General features: G+C 36.5%; 1 protein-coding gene and 1 long non-coding RNA gene across 2 annotated transcripts; one reads left to right on the plus strand and one right to left on the minus strand.

Moving 5' to 3' along the window:
• The first annotated feature begins 1994 nt into the window (after positions 1–1994).
• Positions 1995–9689, plus strand: lmo2 (LIM domain only 2 (rhombotin-like 1)). Its single transcript, NM_131111.3, is given in 3 exon segments — positions 1995–2527; positions 3837–4052; positions 8639–9689. Coding segments are annotated over 3 exon segments (480 nt in total). The 5' UTR covers positions 1995–2486; the 3' UTR covers positions 8862–9689.
• LOC147832909 (uncharacterized) lies at positions 3140–10976 on the minus strand. The gene is made up of 2 exons (XR_015515208.1): positions 10661–10976; positions 3140–4029 (listed from the first exon to the last, which is right to left on the minus strand). It is a non-coding gene; the product is annotated as an uncharacterized LOC147832909 (long non-coding RNA).
• Positions 10977–20385: the final 9409 nt, after the last annotated feature.

Raw genomic sequence — 20385 nt, forward strand, 5'->3', positions numbered from 1 at the left:
CAGTATATAAATATATTTTTAAAATATACATTTAAATGCCAAAGATGGCGTGAAAATGATATTCATGGCAAAATAGCCAAGTCATGTATTGAGCTGAAAGGTGAACATTAACCTGACCGGGCCAGATTGGCACTACCGATTTTAAGTTGAGATGGTGCCACTGCTGATGTTTGGGAGCCATTCAGGGTGTTTTATCTCATGGCCCAGTCCTGCTGCTGACACCAGAAGAGCAGCCCTGGCAGGAGATAAGAGGAGTTTCTTCAACGACATCAGGCAGAGATGAGCATCAGGATTAACTGCTCCAAAACAGACATTAGTGGTGCTTGTTGACTTCTATGCACTTACAGATCAATATACAGTTGAAGTCAGAATTATTAGCCCCCTTTTGATTTTTTTTTCTTTTTTTAATATTTCCCAAATGATGTTTAACAGAGCAAGGAAATTTTCACAATATGTCTGATAATATTTTTTTCTTCTGGAGAAAGTCCTATTTGTTTTATTTCGGCTAGAATAAAAGCAGTTTTAAATAATAAAAAAAAAAAACAATTTTGGGACAAAATTATTTGTTCCTTTAAGCTATTTTTTTTTCGATGGTCTACAGAACAAACCATCGTTATACAATAACTTGCCTAATTACCCTAACCTAGTTCACCTTATTAACCTAGTTAAGCCTGTAAATGCCACTTTAAGCTGTACAGAAGTATCTTGAAAAATATCTAGTAAAATATTATTTACTGTCATCATGACAAAGATAAAATAAATCAGTTATTAGAAATAGGTTTCTAAAACTATTATGCTTAGAAATGTGCTGAAACAATCTTCCCTCCATTAAACAGAATTTGGTGGAAAAAATAAACAGGGGCGCTAATAAGTCAGGGGGGCTAATAATTCTGACTTCAACTATATATATATAGTTATATGTGTGTGTGTGTGTGTGTGTGTGTGTGTGTGTGTGTGTGTGTGTGTGATTTAATAAATAATAAATTGGAAAAATATTTGGAAGATTTACATTTTTATGTCGAGGACATATGCCATTTGTTTACATTTAAATGTGTCATGTTATAAATGTCCCTGTGTTCGCGTGGGTTTCCTCTGGGTGCTCTGGTTTCTCCCACAGTCCAAAGACATGCTGTACACGTGAATTGAATAAGCTAAATTGGCCTTTTTTTTGTGCAAACATTTTATAGTACATTATTCAAAAATATTTTTGAATGTCAATGTTTTCAAACAATTATATTTGATTTACCAAAGTCACACAAGTGTCATTTTCACATTCTACACATTAAAAGAAAGATGTTACATCCAATGAAGCTTTTTCCTAATAAATGTAGAAATGTCAAATCAAATCAATATTTTTGTCCTATGGTGAACAAAATATTATCCTTTAGCATTGTTTTATTTATTTACTTATTTATTTGTTTATTTATTAATTTAATTTTTTTTTTTTTTTTTTTGGGGGGGGGGGGTATGTTGTATGTATGTGTAATGTGTATCTGTAATGTTTACAGATTGATATTTTTCTGATATCATAACTCTGTGGTTAATTGTTTTGGGAAATATAGACAGATGTTTCAATACAATGTTAGTTTATACTATCCCTGTAAACCTGTGTTTTGAATTTTTCCTGCAAATATCACATCAATGCTGGAATTGATCTGCTCCAGCAAGAGTTCTGAATACATAAAAAAAGTAAAATTATTGTTTAACCCTAAGCAATTATAAAACAATAGGCCTATTTGCCAACAAAGAGAAAATGTGGAGAGTTCTTTTTAAGGGGTTCATCCAAAAAACATTCCTCACAATAACTTTGTCAAGAGAACAAAACGAAATGTTTGCCAGCCAAGTTGTTTAACCTCCTCGTTTGGATGCAGCCAGGTATTTGATTTCTGCCTGACTGACTCCGTGTTTGAGCTCGTGACCCCTTAAGTCACGAGTCGTCGGTGTCGGCTGTATAATTGACTGGTGATTCGCGCATGTAAGAGCGCTATTTCCTCTCATTGTCGAGCCGTCGTGAGCAGGAAGTCGGAAAAGAGCAGAAACTGAGGGGGCAGGGCCATTTAAAAATACCTGCTGCCCTACAATAACGGGACACAGAGACAGCAGCCCTACGGGACACTGGCGTGGCGACTTGCAGCGCAAAATGCAGCACAAACAAGACGGAGCTTAAACGCCACATTTATCACGCGCCAGAGAAATTGAACAACGCCACTGTCTGTCACCTCGCATTATTCAGACAGAACATAGGACTGAATGCGTGGTGACAGAAATCTAATGTAAATGAAGGATGCTTGGAATCTGGCGTACACAATGTGTGCTGGATGTTTCTGACCTTTGATACACTTGCTAAGACAGCAGAACAGGTGCATCTCTGAAGCGTTTTGTGCGGCAGATGGTCTTTCGGAACCGCAGAGGGCGAGTACGGGACATATTTGGCTTAAAAGGCGTGCATACCAAATGTGCTGAATTATACCTGAATCATATTGAAAATGGCTTCTACAATTGAGCGGAAAACACTGGAGGCAAATGAGTGAGTATATATTCACAATTTCATTGTATAATTGGTCAGAATATAAGAGTCTATAGCCTAACATTTATAGACAACAAAATAAGTGCATATAAATAACATTGTTATTACACATTTGTATCTATCTAATTATCTATTTTTATTTTTTGCAAAATAATGCTGATAGAAAGTTTAGAACAGCCACTGTTCCCGTATTAGTGAACATCAAATAATTCAGTTGGGATTTAATAAGTTTTATTTAGACCAATTAAATTATTCAACTCATTTGAAGCACAGATATACTTTAACTTAAAATATGTGAAAACAGGCCTATATGTTCAAGAAGTCTGACCACTAATTTAGCAGTGGAAGTAGGGAAATACAATAAAGCAAATAATAAAGTTCTTCTGAATATTGTGATTTTAAGTATTCAGTGCGAAAAATGAAAAAAAAAAACAGATCAATTTTACTATTAATATAAATATATAGATTTTTATATATGTTTATATAAAAAGTCTAAATAAATTTTTAGACAAATCTACCATTGTTTTGCAAAAATGAAAATAGATAAATAGATAGATACAAAGATGTAATTACAATGTTATTTGTAATTTAAAAAAAGCCATCAAAAGATTATCAGATTAAAAAGAAATTTTATTGAAAATCAAACGTGCAAATGTGTTGTAATCTTTATTTTAAATTTATTAAATCTTTTATATAGTAAATGTAATAATCTGAGAATGGGGCCACTTTGGGGACATTTTGATAATGATCAAATCTTTGGCATTGTTTATTAAGAGCAGCTGTATGGATGAGTGCCTTGATCCTTTACATATTATATGCTCCAAATCTGGCACTATATTTCATGAGATATTTTACATGCTTCCTTAATGAAGCTTTAAGACAAAATCCACCTAAAAATGTTCACATTAAATCAAACTATCTCTCTGCATTTGCTTATACATAACAGTTTTAAAAAAATAAAATACCCCAGATTTTCTTTGGTTGTATGAATTTTGTTCACAAACGTTAAACAGTGTGTGACATGATCTAATTCAGGAGTGCAGTGACCCATAGCATCTCATTTGCATACTTCACTTTTCTCTCTTGGGTTCACGCATCAGCAGCTACAGCACAAGCGGTTGTTTATAAAACAAAAGTAACAATGTAGTCTACATCTACAAAAATAGCACATGTTTGCCTGTATTTGTCTGTAGCCTATAAAACACACATAACCGACACATTTTTAAATTACATTTCATATGAGTGCACCAGTGACATCTGGTGTTTATAATGGTGTATGACATGTTTAAATGGACACGCTGATCTGCAGGGAGCCGGTGGATGAGGTGCTCCAGATGCCGCCGTCACTGCTGACCTGTGGCGGGTGTCAGCAGAGCATCGGAGACCGGTTCTTTCTGAAGGCCATCGAGCAGTACTGGCACGAGGACTGTCTGAGCTGTGACCTCTGCGGCTGCCGCTTAGGGGAGGTGGGACGCAGGCTTTACTACAAACTTGGCAGAAAGCTGTGCAGGAGAGATTACCTCAGGTAAGAATCTGGAAGTACTTTTAAACTGTATTTAAATGACACCTGATAAATGGGGAGAAAGTCGATGAAAGTGAGAGAGTGCATAAAAATATAGCATCATTACACAAACTTGTTTCTTTTCATCTGTTAAACATAAAAATATATATTTTGATATATATTTAATATAAATAGTTTGTGTCACACCGCAGTGGGTAGCACGATCCCCTCACAGCTAACAGGTCGCTGGTTTGAACCTCGACTGGGTCAATTGGCATTTCTGTCTGGAGAATTGGGAAGGCTAAATTGAACATAGTGTGTGAATGAGTGTGCATGGATGACTAAGCTGAAAAGAAAATGAATGATATTTTTTGTTGGTTTTTACCGAATTCTGAACCATGCTTATTACTCCCCTCTTAAGACCCTATATAGGCCTACTTTAAACAAAATAATGCATGAACTAAAATGAGTGATGTCAACCAAATAAAATGGCCAAAACAAAGTGTGTTTGGGGGTTGTTTTAGCAGTTCAAAGCAGTTAATTAAAGCTAATTTTTTAGGGGGGTTTGTTTTGTTTCTAAACAATCAGAGGGGGTCACCCTCCAGACGATTGCTCACCACCACCTTCGCTCAGCATCTTCTAAATTCTAAACACAGTTGAATTCGGGGTCTATACGCTGCAAATAAGAATTTATCTTTAAGGACCTGGTATATAGTTACCAACTAATGAAGTTAACAAATTTGAAAAGGCTGAGTGAAGGTATACTGTTACTCGAATCTTCTGACATACCCATGCTGCAGTATTGTGGTGGCGTTCTAAATGTGTCACGCTGCTCACGTCAGTGTAGCCCATAAACAGAACAATAGTGGCTGAGGCAGATGAACATGTGCATGAGAAGCACCGCTGCAGTGAATCAAATGTTTACATTGTTTTTTTTTTTTTGTTTTTTTTTTTGCCATGGCACTTCTTGTTCGCTGTTTGACCCCCTTTAAGACTTTAAAATCATTCCTTGAGCGATCATATGGGTGCAGATACATCTGTACAAGTGTATTCATGTGGCTTTTGTTGAATGTTGTTCTCCTGTCTGACCTCCGCGGATACAAAGCATGTCAAAGAAGGCAGAGTTCCAGAATGGTTGTCTTGAATCAAAAGTACACAACTCTGACGAAACTTTGCTTTGGTGAGCTGTTTCAAACTGCCCAATCAAACTCAAAAAAGAACTTTTTGTTTTGGCCAAATTTTCTTGAAAACCATGTCATGTCATTTCAGTTCATTGTTTTTGTTTGGTTTGAGGTATACCGCAGTCTTTAGGGTTAAGGGTCGTGGGGTGTGAGGGGTTAGGATTAAGTGTGAGGTTATGGAATAGGCAGTCAGGTAGTGACAAAGACCCCATGCAGCGGTGATGAGTTTATTATCGATATTACAACAAAACCTGGTAATGCTGTATCAAGACAACCAGAGCTTCAGATAATTTTAAATTCAGCATGGTTTCCTGTTTACTCATCACATTGAGAAAGGACTTGCGATCTTCTGCGATTGTAGTGTATCCTGCAGCTCTGTCTGTGCTTGTTTATAGGGCATCATATACAGTACAGTTGAAGCAGAATTATTAGCCCCCCTTTGATTTATTTTTATTTTTTAAATATTTCCCAAATGATGTTTAACAGAGCAAGGAAATTTTAACAGTATATCTGATAATATTTTTTTTCTTCTGGAGAAAGTCTTTTATTTCGGCTAGAATAAAAGCAGTTTTTAATTTTTTTAAAGCCCATTTTAAGGTCAAAATTATTAGCCCCTTAAAGCTATAGGCAAGCTGATCTGCTGGATGTTCATTCTTGAAAATTACTGTCAGGAAACCTCATTTTGATTATGCTACCTCATTTTGGTTTAGTAGCTGCTCACAGAGTATAAAGGAAAAATTTCAAGACACAAAAAAAATTAGTACGAATAATTAAAAAAAATCATCATAGAGCACATCTGCACAAAGATTTTTTTTAAAGAATTAGGTATGTTAACTGTTAGGAATAGAGTATGTTTTTTAAACTGGGAATGACACGTAAAATGTTTAATAATGTGCTTCCTAGTTATTTGGTGAACTATTTTCAAATGGTGAGGCAACAGCATTCATACAGTACTAGGGGTTGGGATTGTAGTATTTGTTTATTTAAATTTAGAAGTTTAGTGGGGAAAAATATGTTTTCATACACAAGTGCAATCATGAGGAACAAATTAACAAAACCGATCAAAGAAATAAAAGACGTAAGGAGGTTAAAAAAAAGCTATCAAAAGATAGTTGTTTGATGAGGATAATTAGTTTGTTTGGTGGATGAGGATCTTTTATTTTATATGTTATGTGATTGTGGTTGCTGCTGGAGGGGCATCCGCTGCGTAAAACATGTGCTGGATAAGTTGGTGGTTCATTCCACTGTGGCAACCCCTGATTATTAGAGGGAGGGAACCGAAAAGAAAAATGAATGAATGAAGGAATACATGTACTATATTTGTGAATTACTTTGTTCATGTTATAAAATGTGGTTGTACTGTTTGTTTTATGCATAATCTGTATTTTGAAGCCATACTTTGTTTTATTTAACAGTGAGGAGCACAATGAAAACAAGCCCAGGGCTTTATTGTGTTTTATCCTCTACAGTTTTTATTTAAAAATGTGTGGGATACTTGTATTTTTGTGCAGGTAAAATCTGTCAGATAAAATTTAATCCAATTTCTACTTTTGATATGTGTATGGACTAGGTATGGGAAGATAACCGTTTTCACATAAGAACTTTTAGTTTTTTACTCAGACATTTAAAAACAACTTATTTTAGAGCAGGATCCACAATACAGTGAAACAGTGATGTTTTTATCCAAGGTTATAAAATCATCAGACTCCTATACTGGCCCATGTCTAATGTGGACTCAAAACTTTCGGAATCATTCATTCGTTCATTCATTTTCTTTTCAACTTAGTCTCTTTAATAATCCAGGGTCGCCACAGCAGAATGAACCGCCAACTTATCCAGCACATGTTTTATGCAGCGAATGCCCTTCCAGCTGCAACCCATCTAACATCCGTTCACACACATACACTACGGGCAATTTAGACTACCCAATTCACCTGTACCACATGTCTTTGGACTGTGGGGGAAACTGGAGCAAACCCACGCGAACGCATTGGTATTAATGTTGTTAATATTATTATTACTGCTACTACTACTACTACTATTATTATTATTATTATTATTATTACTGCTACTATTATTATTATTATTATTATTATTATTACAAATTTTATTATTATTATTATTATTATTATTTCTACTATTATTATTAGTACTATTATTATTATTATTCATTCATTCATTTTCTTGTCGGCTTAGTCCCTTTATAAATCTGAGGTCGCCACAGCGGAATGAACCGCCAACTTATCCAGCAAGTTTTTACACAGCGGATGCCCTTCCAGCCGCAACCCATCTCTGGGAAACATCCATCCACACACACACACACACACACACACACACACACACACACACACACACACACACACACACACACACACACACACACACACACACACACACTATGGACAATTTAGCCTACCCAATTCACCTGTACTGCATGTCTTTGGACTGTGGAGGAAACCGGAGCACCCGGAGGAAACCCACCCTAACGCAGGGAGAACATGCAAACTCAGAAACGCCATCTGAGCTCAGGTTCGAACCAGCGACCTTCTTGCTGTGAGGCGACAGCACTACCTACTGCACCACTACGTCGCCTATTATTATTATTATTATTTTTTATTATTATTTTTTTTTCAATGATGACCATGTTATTTTACGTTTGATTCCATTTCTGTACTTGCTGTTACAGTTACTGTCAGACATTTCCTGAAAGTTATACCACTGTTTATTTATTTTTGCTTGTAATCTATTATCATTTATGCACATGTACTGCATAGAAAAATACTTGATCATCCCAGTCAATCTAAATAAATGAAATCTTTCCCAATAAAGTTATTCAAATCATCTGGTGAAATTTTATTTATATCGCAATAAATATGACAAAATATTGTAGGTTTTTTCCAATATCGTGCAGCCCTAATTTGTGATGTCTTTTTGAATGTCGTTTTGACATCCAGGTGTCCACTGGTAATAGAACATATTATTTTTGTCACATATTTGTTTCTTTTATAGTAGGATTTCAGATGAAGCCTAGGTTCTTTGTTGCTGTAGTGGTGCAAAAGCATTTAAAGGTTTAGTTTACCTGAATAGAAAAATGTACTAAAATATTTGTGAGTTTTATCTGTTGAAATAAGACATTTTGGAAAAAAGTTGGAGGCTGTTAAACCATTGACAACCGTAGAAAAAAAATGGAAGTCAATGGCTCCCATTTTAAAACATAAAAAAGCACCTTCATTGAAGCTCATTTGTGTTCACTAAAGTAAAAAAAAAACTCAAAAAGGTTTGGAACTATTCTATCGAGAGTAAATAACAGAATTGCAATTTTAATCAAATATCATAGACTGTAAAATGGGTGAATATTCCTTTCATAAGTTTAGCTCATAGCTCCCTCTGTTGGTCAAAATAATCACTATATTGTTTCCTTCCTTTCAGACTGTTTGGTCAGGACGGACTCTGTGCTTCCTGTGAAAAGAGGATCCGGGCCTTTGAAATGACCATGCGTGTGCGTGACAAAGTCTATCACCTCGAATGCTTCAAATGTGCTGCCTGTCAGAAACACTTCTGTGTTGGAGATCGTTACCTGCTCATCAACTCGGACATTGTGTGTGAGCAGGACATTTTTGAGTGGACCAAACTCAACGGCAGCATAGTATAGTTTTCTGCCAAAATCATAAACAAAATGTAACCTGTCAGCATTTTCAACAAACCCTTTACTAATAGAACATCAATAACAAAATATATATTTTAAAGAAATATAATTCTGGCTCTAGTAGCTGTGCTCTAAATGCTTGTCTCTTTTTGTTATTTAAACTTGAGAAAAATGCCACCAGGTTTCCCAGTGTTGGGTTGCAGCTGGAAGGGCATCCACTGCGTAAAACATATGCTGGATAAGTTGGCGGTTCATCCCGCTGTGGCGACACCTGATTTTTAAAGGGACTAAGCCAAAAAGAAAATGAATGAATGAATGATAATTGCCACCAGCAACAAGAACCTTTTTGTTAAATTTGATGTATTTTTGCAGAACAGCGTTATACAATTTCTAATGTATTGCAATAAAAACTGATTCCCTTTGCTACTTTTACACAATTACTTCGATTTGAACTACAGTACTATTTGTTTTGAAGTAACACAATTGCAATAAAATGTACAGACATCTTAGAAAGATGATGCTTATTCTCTCAAGCTGCATTTTGTTCACTGGACAACTGTTTTCTGTCAATTTTTAAAAATGTATTTTATTTTTGTGATGCAAGGCTGCATTTTCAGCAGTCTTCAATCCTATCTTCAGTGTCATATTAGCTTTAATTGGAGCTCAAGAAACATTTTTTCACATTATTTTTTATTGTGTGATGCTTTTTTGTGATGTGATATCTATAATATGTTATCAAAGTGCAAACAGAGCACACCCAATATTCCTAAAAGGACATATTGTATACATTTCATATATATTGTGTACATATTGTATGCCAAAAAAAAAAAAAAAAAAACATCATGATCTGACACCTAAAACTTATTGTTGGTGTAATTTTATTTACTCCTACCAAATTCAGTCATATTAGATCATCTTTTTCACCTTGATCAAATTAAATTAGATATTTCTTTGCTTAGGTTATGCTCTTCACATGAAGTAAACACAAATATCATAAAGTGAGAAATGAGATGAATTGTTTAGATACCATGGCATAGCCAAATTAAGGTCTTATGCTTTAGTTCTCTCATTTAAAGTTGGTCATGTGGCTTGAACATTTAAAAAGACTGCAACAAAAAACAAGCTGCAATTAAAAAACTAAATCCATGTAATGTTATATGGCAGTAACTAAATTAGGCATGCAGATGCGATCAAGAAAATGGGCAAGAATGTTAATTTAAATGACTGGCTGAACGTGACATTGATGTTGGTGCCATTTGGCTCTTGTAAATATATTTCAGAAACTGATTTTATTATTTATTTTTTTATTCACTGTCAACTCAAGTATTTATAGAGAATAGTCCGGAAAAAAAGAAACTATCCGGTGAGGGGAAGTTTTAAAGGTGAAAATGCCAGAATTTGTTGTAAACATCATGAAAGCAAGAATGTCACCTGATAGCACACAATACATACGACACTGAAACTTTTAGTTGGTGTTTGTGTTTACATCCAGAAGACGTAGAGTTATGCAAAATCAAAATGTCTATTAGACGTTATTTTTTTGGTCTTGAAATTTCATTTAGATTGTCTAATAGCATTAAAATGTTTGTTAAGCATAATAATAATAATAATAATAATAATAATAATAAATACGATCTGACATTTGAACAGAGCAGATGTTTTCCAGACAAAACTATCTTCAAAATATTGCAGACGTATACTGCTGGGTAATGATTCAGGATGATGGTGGTTTAATGATGTGCTAGATTTCTTTCTTGGCACACATTAAGTTGGAAATTGAGTATTGTTTAAATGCTACTGCCTACCTTTTGATGCTGGTCCGTGAATTCATAGCCATTGTAATCCAGTAGGACAACGCCAAAAACTGGTTTCTTAAACATAATCACGAGTATGAATATGCTATCGAAAGGTCTTGGCGGAGCTCACAAATTCATGGCAAATTAAAGACTACAAATGGAATGGTCTTCCAATTTGAGCTTAAGGAAAACCAATTAACTGTACACGCATTGAACATAGATGCTTGGAAGACTTTAAGATAACAAAATAAATAATGTGAAATTCTGTCAAATGTGCCGTTCGTGTATCAGGGGTGCTCAATCATGTTCCTGGAGATCTACCTTCCTGCAGATTTCAGTTGCTACACATATCAAACACACCTGCCTGTAATTATCAAGTGGTTTTCAGGTACTAATTAATTGGTTCAGGTGTGTTTGATATGGGTAGCAACTGCAATCTGCAGGAAGGTAGATCTCCAGGAACAGGATTGAGCACCCCTGTTGTAGATCTTATTGCCTCTACCATTTTTTCAGAGGGGGGCGCCAAATATCCAAACACATGGGCATAAACACGTAAAACAGCCTACAACATGTGACCCTTTGACATCCACGTTATTTATAATTTATTTACAATTATTGGACAATAAATAATTATTGTGCACATTCAGATTTTGATTAATGACATTATTTTAGATGTTATATTTGCAAATGTAAACAGTGCCTTAAAATAAATCTATTGTTTATAGATTGGATTGTTTCTTTGTGTAACCATAAAAGAATGAGATTTATCTAAATTATAAATATTATAATTATAAATTAAATTATCATTTATTTCTGTTTAAGAAAATTATTTCATCATATTTTTCATCATATATCATTTGATACTTTATGATATCATATACTATCATAGTCATTATTCATCTACTTCATTGATATTAATTTTAAAACCTGCAATATAAATATTTATTGAACATAAAACAGTTAGATTGTCCCAAAAACCCTTCAAGAACTGTGTTGTGATTTTAAATAAACAGTTTGAACAAGCAGTAAAATTATTATTTTTTTGTTTGATGTTCAATAAAATAATTAAATGTAATGCAAATGTAATGTAATGTGTATTTATATGTATTGCAATATAGTATCCATTATTATATTTATATTGAGAAAAAATATAAAGTAGGCTACTGTACTGTTGTATTTGCGAACATCGGTATTGGTACTAGAATCGACCAAAAATGTTTTGTCAAAATCGACATTGGCTTGACTGTTAAACGGATCCAATCCATATTCAGTCAAATCATTTTAATGGAGTTACTATTGTCCTGTACTGGATTGGTACTGGAACCATCCAAAAGTTGTATTGTGAAAATTGAAAATCCCATTTGTTTATCACAAATTCTGTCATTTAAACTCATTAAATTGTCCACAGATATGAAACGTATGAGAAAACATCAGGCAGGAGAGATGCTGATGCAGCTCTGCATCTCATAAATCTTCCTCCATTCCGTCAACAGCTTTTACACATGTTTCTGGAGATGTAAGTTATTCTGAAATGCTCCCCATATGTAAGTGTTTCTGGACAGGACTGACCCACAACTGGAGCTTCTTCTGTAAGGCCCTGCCTGATGGTAAAGATTAAAGGTTTTGAAGGCCCGCATGAACATTCGAGCCACACAAACTCTTTGAAAACCTTTCAGTCCTGGTAGACTTAACCTAAGAATTTGACGCATCAACTAAAAGGCACAAACAATAGTGTGATGGCAGATTTAAAAAAAAAAAAGAAAAAGAAAAAGAAGAAGTGGTCTGGAGTCCAGCTGTCTAAAGCTTGAAGGCTCTATAAGATCTCAACTGCTGATTGAAGATACAGCTCATATATGGGATAATATTAAAACTGAATTAGTTTCAATCTGATGAGGAACTTGAAACGAAAAGCATGTCTGATCTCATACATGTGAATTCCATTCAGATTTTTGGGTTAGACTAAATACAGTTGGAGGCAAAATTATGAGCCCTGCTATGAAATTTTAATTATTTTTCAAATGTTTGCCAAGTGCTCTTTAACAGAAAAGGTATTTTTCATTTAATCACTAATTATTTTGTCTCACAATGACAGAAGATAATATTTTACTGCTATTTAAAGTACAAGTTCTTTTTAAAACTTCCAGGTAACAAAGAATTCTGGCCCAGATTTGGCATAAAGCTGGCACAGCAGGCATCCATCCGGCACTGGCAGACAACATGTGGGCCAAACATGGCCCAGGTTTGGAAGAGGTGGCACACAAGATTTGGGCCAGATGTAAAATCTAATATTTGGCCCAGATGTTAGAAATTTATTTGTTAATTTATTTATTTGTTCAATATGTTCAATATGAAATTTATTTCTAAAATGTATTTATTGTTCCCACTTTATATTAAGTGTCCTTAACTACTATGTACTTGCATCCAAAAATGAATACAATGTACTTACTGTGTTTATAATGTATTTGAGAACACTTGTGGTGCTCGTGAGTTGGGATAGGGGTAGGGTTTTGGACAGGTTTGGTGGTATTGGTAGGTTTAAGGGTGTGTTAAGGTGTAAGGTATGGTCAACAGTGTATTTACAAATGTAATTACAGAAGTTAATCACAGATGTAATTACATACATGTATTTAATCAAGCATAAGTACATAGTAAATACATGAATCTACACAATTAATACATTGTGTCTAATTATTAATTGCTGTGTAAGTGCTTATTAGTTAAGGACACTTAATATAAAGTGGGACCTATTTATTTGTTCAATATGTGGGCCATGTAAGTCTGGCCTGTGTTGACCCACATTTAAAATGCATTAACATATTTTTTGAGTGAAGGAAAAAGTCGAGAAAAAGCATGCCCATGGTGTGCCAAAAGCGCAATGCTTCATAGGTTTACCAATTTCATTGCAATCCTGACACACCAACCTATCTGGCCCAGTTCAGGCCCAGTTATGAGTTATTAGACTTGAGTCAGATATGGTTCATATTTGGCCCTTGGCTCTGGAAGCCAAACTTGGTCCAGTCATGTACCATAATTCACTGTGGCAACCTGATTGGGTGGGCCAGAGCTGGGCCAGAGAAATTTTGCTATGTGGGTTAACAAGGTAGGTTAGGCAAGTCGGCAGCTAGGTCTCTGCAACTCTCACATGGTTGCTCACTGAAGCTAAGCAGGGCTGCGCCCGGTCAGTACCTGGATGGGAGACCACAGGGAAAAGCTAGGTTGCTGCCGGAAGTGGTGTTATTGAGGTTAGCAGGTGGCGCCCAACCTTCGGTCTGTATGGGTCTTTGGGATGGGACGTTAAACTGTGATCCTGACTCTCTGTGGTCATTAAAATCCCAGGATGTCCTTTGAAAAAGAGTAGGGGTTTAACCCCAACATCCCCATATTATAATTGGCTTCATCACTCTGTCTCCTCTTCACCAATCAGCTGGTGAGTGGTGTGTGGTCTGGCGCAAAATGGCTGCCGTTGCGTCATCCAGGTGGATGCTGCACACTGGTGGTGGATGAGGAGATTCCCTCCTATGTGTAAAGTGCTTTGAGCTCCCAGAAAAGCGCTATATAAATGTAAGAAATTATTATTGTTATTTAAACAACAGTGGAAGTCAGGTATATACTTTTAATGTGGCTAATAATATTGATAATAATATCAAATGGTTATTAGGCTGGCTTGTGTAGCAAGCCAGACTACTGTTATCCTATTAAACTTATTATTAGGCTGGCTTGTGTAGCAAGCCAGACTACTGTTATCCTATTAAACTTATTATTATTTTTCTATATTATTCTTCTTCTGAGACTAAAAATTAAACTCTATCTCCTCCTAGGCCATTCAAGCTATGACCATCAAACTTGGGTCAGACCTCCGAACTATTCTGACTCGAGTTGCTATATCCTTTCCGACCGATCCGACTTTCGGTTTCCCGAAAAACGTCCCGGGACCGTCGGAAAAATCCCATAGACGTAACATTGGATCAAACTTTGTGACCTCATAACTCCACATCAGAATGTCACACAGACTTCTAACTGGGCTCATTTAACTCAGACTATCAAACTGCCAATGACTGATCACCTTTAAACTTTCTGGCCACGCCCTAGCAACCACTTTTGGACCCTAGAAACCGTCCCATAGACTTCCATTGCAAAAGACTCTCATTGACTTTACATGGGATCAAACTTTGTGAGCTCATAACTCTGCATCAGACTGTCCTACAGACTAATGGCTAGGCTCATTTAACTCAGTCTAGCCAGCAGCCAATCACCGATGGCCTTTTAACTTTCTAGCCACACCCTAACAACCAGATACTGCACCCTAGCAACTGTCCCATAGACTGCCATTAAAGAGGTTCAGACTGATATTGTCATGCTGCAGTGTGATAGAGACATGGGGGTTGTGTTTAACTGTTCATACTGGCAAGAAGCTTTGATACATCATCAGTCTAAGCTGTCAATCAACTCCATAGCAACAAAACAGACTAACCTAGCAACGATATGGCACCAGCTATATCTCAGCATCAGAACATCGTAGAGAGGCGGGGGTTGGCTTGTTTGACTCATGCTCGCACACTATCTATCTATCTATCTATCTATCTATCTATCTATCTATCTATCTATCTATCTATCTATCTATCTATCTATCTATCTATCTATCTATCTATCTATCTATCTATCTATCTATCTATCTATCTATCTATCAATCTATCTACCTCTACCTATCTATCTATCTATCTATCTATCTATCTATCTATCTATCTATCTACCTTTATCTATCTACCTCTACCTATCTATCTATCTATCTATCTATCTATCTATCTATCTGTCTGTCTGTCTGTCTGTCTGTCTGTCTGTCTGTCTGTCTGTCTGTCTGTCTGTCTGTCTGTCTCTATCTATCTATCTATCTATCTATCTATCTATCTATCTATCTATCTATCTATCTATCTATCTATCTATCTATCTATCTATCTATCTATCTATCTATCTATCTATCTATCTATCTACCTCTACCTATCTATCTATCTATCTATCTATCTCTACCTATCTATCTATCTATCTCTACCTATCTATCTATCTATCTATCTATCCATCATGCTAACAACATGCTAATTCATGCTAGAATCATGCTAGTTACATGCTAATTCATGCTAGAATCATGCTAGTCACATGCTAATTCATGCTAGAATCATGCTAGTCACATGCTAATTCATGCTAGAATCATGCTAACAACATGCTAATTCATGCTAGAATCATGCTAATTTATGCTAAAATCATGCTAGTAACATGCTAATCCATGCTAGAATCATGCTAATTCATGCTAGAATCAGGCTAGTAACATGCTAATTCATGCTAAGAACATGCTAATTCATGCTAGAATCATGCTGGTAACATGCTAATTCATGCTAGAATCATGCTAAGAACATGCTAATTCAAGCTAGAATCATGCTAGTCACATGCTAATTCATACTAGAATCATGCTAACAACATGCTAATTCATGCTAGAATCATGCTAGTCACATGCTAATTCATGCTAGAATCATGCTAACAACATGCTAATTCATGCTAGAATCATGCTAGTAACATGCTAATTCATGTTAGAATCATGCTAACAACATGCTAATTCATGCTAGAATCATGCTAGTAACATGCTAATTCATGCTAGAATCATGCTAACAACATGCTAATTTATGCTAGAATCATGCTAGTCACATGCTAATTCATGCTAGAATCATGCTAGCAACATGCTAATTCATGCTAGAATTGTGTTAATTCATGCTAGAATCATGCTAGTGACATGCTATTTCATTTTAAAATCATGCTAGGTACATGCTAATTCATGCTAGAATCATGTTAGTAACATGCTAATTCATGCTAGAATCATGCCAACAACATGCTAATTAATGCTAGAATCATGCTAGTAACATGCTAATTCATAATAAAATCATGCTAACAACATGCTAATTCATGCTAAAATCATGCTAGTAACATGCTAATTCATGCTAGAATCATGCTAACAACATGCTATTTCACGTAAAATCATGCTAATAACATGCTAATCTATCTATCTATCTCTCTATCTGTCTATCTATCTATCTATCTATCTATCTATCTATCTATCTATCTTTTCATACTTTTTAAAACTGTTTAAATAAACTATTACCATCAGGCTTTCACAAGCCAGCCTCAAAGTTTGTTCTCAAACTTTAAGAATCTAGTTATTAGGCTGGCTTGTCAAAGCCAACCTACTGTTATGCTATTTAAACTTATTATTATTATTTTTATTTATTATTCTTCTTCTGAGACTAAAATTCAAAATCTATCTGCTCCTTGAACTTTCAAACTATTACCACCAAACTCACACCAGACCTCCAAACTGGTCTGACTCTTTATGCTATATCTTTTCCGACTGATCCGACTTTCGGTTTTCCGAAAAACGTCCCGGGACCGTCGGAAAAATCCCATAGACTTAACATTGGATCAAACTTTGTGAGCTCATAACTCTGCATCAGACTGTTGCACAGACTTCTAACTGGGCTCATTTAACTCAGACTATCAAACTGCCAATGACTGATCACCTTTAAACTTTCTAGCCACGCCCTAGCAACCACTTTTGGACCCTAGTAACTGTCCCATAGACTTCCATTCAATAGACTCTCATTGACTTAACATGGGATCAAACTTTGTGAGCTCATAACTCTGAATCAGACTGTCCTACAGACTAATGGCTGAGCTCATTTAACTCCGAATACCAAACTGCCAATAACTGATGAGCTTTTAACTTTGTAGCCACACCCCTAACTACCACATACTGCACCCTAGTAACTGTCCCATAGACTTCCATTCAATAGACTCTCATTGACTTTACATGGGATCAAACTTTGTGAGCTCATAACTCTGAAACAGACTGTCCTACAGACTTATGGCTGAGCTCATTTAACTCCGACTACCAATCTGCCAATAACTGATGAGCTTTTAACTTTCTAGCCACACCCCTAACTACCACATACTGCACCCTGGCAACTGTCCCTTAGACTTCTATTACAAAAGACTCTCATTGACTTTTCATGAAATCAAACTTTGTGAGCTCATAACTCTGCATCAGACTGTCATACAGACTAATGGCTGAGCTCATTTAACTCAGTCTAGCCAGCAGCCAATCACTGATGGCCTTTTAACTTTCTAGCCACACCCCTAACTACCACATACTGCACCCTAGCAACTGTCCTATAGACTGTAATTAGCTGTGCTTTCAAATGCTTATAATTCTAACATGCTAATGACATGCCAATCATGCTAGCAACATGCTACTCATATGCTAATCATGCTAATGACATGCTAACTCATACTGGAAACATGCTAATGACATGCTAATTTGTACTAGAATCATGCTAGTAACATGCTAATTCATACTAGACTGATGTTAATAACTGGCCTACATGCATATCTTTGCTTAGCATTGTCCTATTGACTTGGGGGATGGCTCATCTGACTCAGACAACCAATGAGCATCTCAATATGATAATGAAGCTCACAAGCCACGCCCCCAAATTGATTCCATAGACTTCCATTAAAATAGGCCAAGATGCATATCTTTGCATAGCAGTGTCATAGAGACATGGGGGTTGGTTCATTTGACTTAGACAGCCAACCACATTCAAGTACACTCTGTAACCTCGCCCATAGCAACAAAACAAAGTACCCTAGCAACCATTCATCAACAGCTATATCTCAGCATCCGAACATCGTAGAGACTTGGAGATTGGCTCGTTTGACTCATGCTAGCAAACGGAACTTCCTATATGCTACACATGCTAGCAGTGATTAGCTACATGCTAATATTGACTAGCCAAGTACTGTAACTTGCTTGACATGCTTACTTAGTTTAAATGTTTTATCAAGCATGTATGTGAGGCTTGCCTAGTAACCACCCAGGGTACCCTAGCAACTGCCTAGCAACCACCCAAATTACCCTAGCAACCGCCTAGCAACCGCCTAGCAACCGCCTAGCAACGGCCTAGTAATGCCTTAGTAAGGGCCTAGCGACCACTCAGGACACCCTAGCAACCGCCTAGCAATGCCTTAGCAACCAATTAGAATACCTTAGCAACCACCTAGCAACACCTTAGCAACCACCTAGCAACCACTTGGGACACCTTAGCAACCGCCTAGCAACACCTTAGCAACCACCTAGCAACCACTCAGAACACCCTAGCAACTGCCTAGCAACGCCTTAGCAACCACCTAGCAACCACTCAGGACACCCTAGCAACCACCTAGCGATGCCTTAGCAACCACCTAGCAACCACTCAGGACACCCTAGCAACCCCCTAGCAACGCCTTAGCAACCACTCAGAATACCCTAGCAACTACCTAGCAACCACTTAGGACACCTTAGCAACTGCCTAGCAACACCTTAGCAACCACCTAGCAACCACTCAGAACACCCTAGCAACCGCCTAGCAACACCTTAGCAACCACCTAGCAACCACTCAGGACACCCTAGCAACTGCCTAGCAACGACTTAGTAACCACTCAGAATACCCTAGCAACCACCTAAGCATGCTATGTGACATGCTAATTCATACTAGAATCATGCTAGTAACATGCTAATTCATACTAGAATCATGCTCATAACATGTTAATTTATAATAGAATCTTGCTAATAACATGCTAATTCATGCTAGAATCATGCTAGTAACATGCTAATTCATGCTAGAATCATGATAGTAACATGCTAATTTATACTAGAATCATGCCAGTAACATGCTAATTCATGCTAGAATCATACTAGTAACATGCTAATTCATGCTAGAATCATGCTAGTAGCATGCTAGATCATACTAGAATTATGCTAGTGACATGCTAATTTATTCTAGAATCATGCTAGTAACATGCTTATTCATGCCAGAATCATGCTAATAACATGCTAATTCATACTAGAATCATGCTAATAACATGCTAATTTGTACTACACTCATGCTAATAACATGCTAATCCATGCTAGAATCATGCTAATTCATGCTAGAATCATGCTAATAACATGCTACTTATACTTTTTCAAACTGTTTTTAAACTAAATAAACTATTACCAACAGGCTTTGTCAAGCCAGCCTCAAAGTTTGTCTCGACGAACTTTACTGTCTAGTTATTTTTATTTTTCTATATTATTCTTCTTCTGAGACTAAAAATTAAACTCTATCTCCTCCTAGGCCATTCAAGCTATGACCATCAAACTTGGGTCAGACCTCCGAACTATTCTGACTCGAGTTGCTATATCCTTTCCGACTGATCCGACTTTCGGTTTCCCGAAAAACGTCCCGGGACCGTCGGAAAAATCCCATAGACGTAACATTGGATCAAACTTTGTGACCTCATAACTCCGCATCAGAATGTCACACAGACTTCTAACTGGGCTCATTTAACTCAGACTATCAAACTGCCAATGACTGATCACCTTTAAACTTTCTGGCCACGCCCTAGCAACCACTTTTGGACCCTAGAAACCGTCCCATAGACTTCCATTGCAAAAGACTCTCATTGACTTAACATGGGATCAAACTTTGTGAGCTCATAACTCTGCATCAGACTGTCCTACAGACTAATGGCTGAGCTCATTTTACTCAGTCTAGCCAGCAGCCAATCACTGATGGCCTTTTAACTTTCTAGCCACACCCTAACAACCAGATACTGCACCCTAGCAACTGTCCCATAGACTGCAATTAAAGAGGTTCAGACTGATATTGTCATGC

This window comes from Danio rerio, chromosome 18, assembly GCF_052040795.2.
Source record: "Danio rerio strain M-AB ecotype USA chromosome 18, GRCz13ab, whole genome shotgun sequence".
Taxonomy (NCBI): Eukaryota; Metazoa; Chordata; class Actinopteri; order Cypriniformes; family Danionidae; genus Danio; species Danio rerio.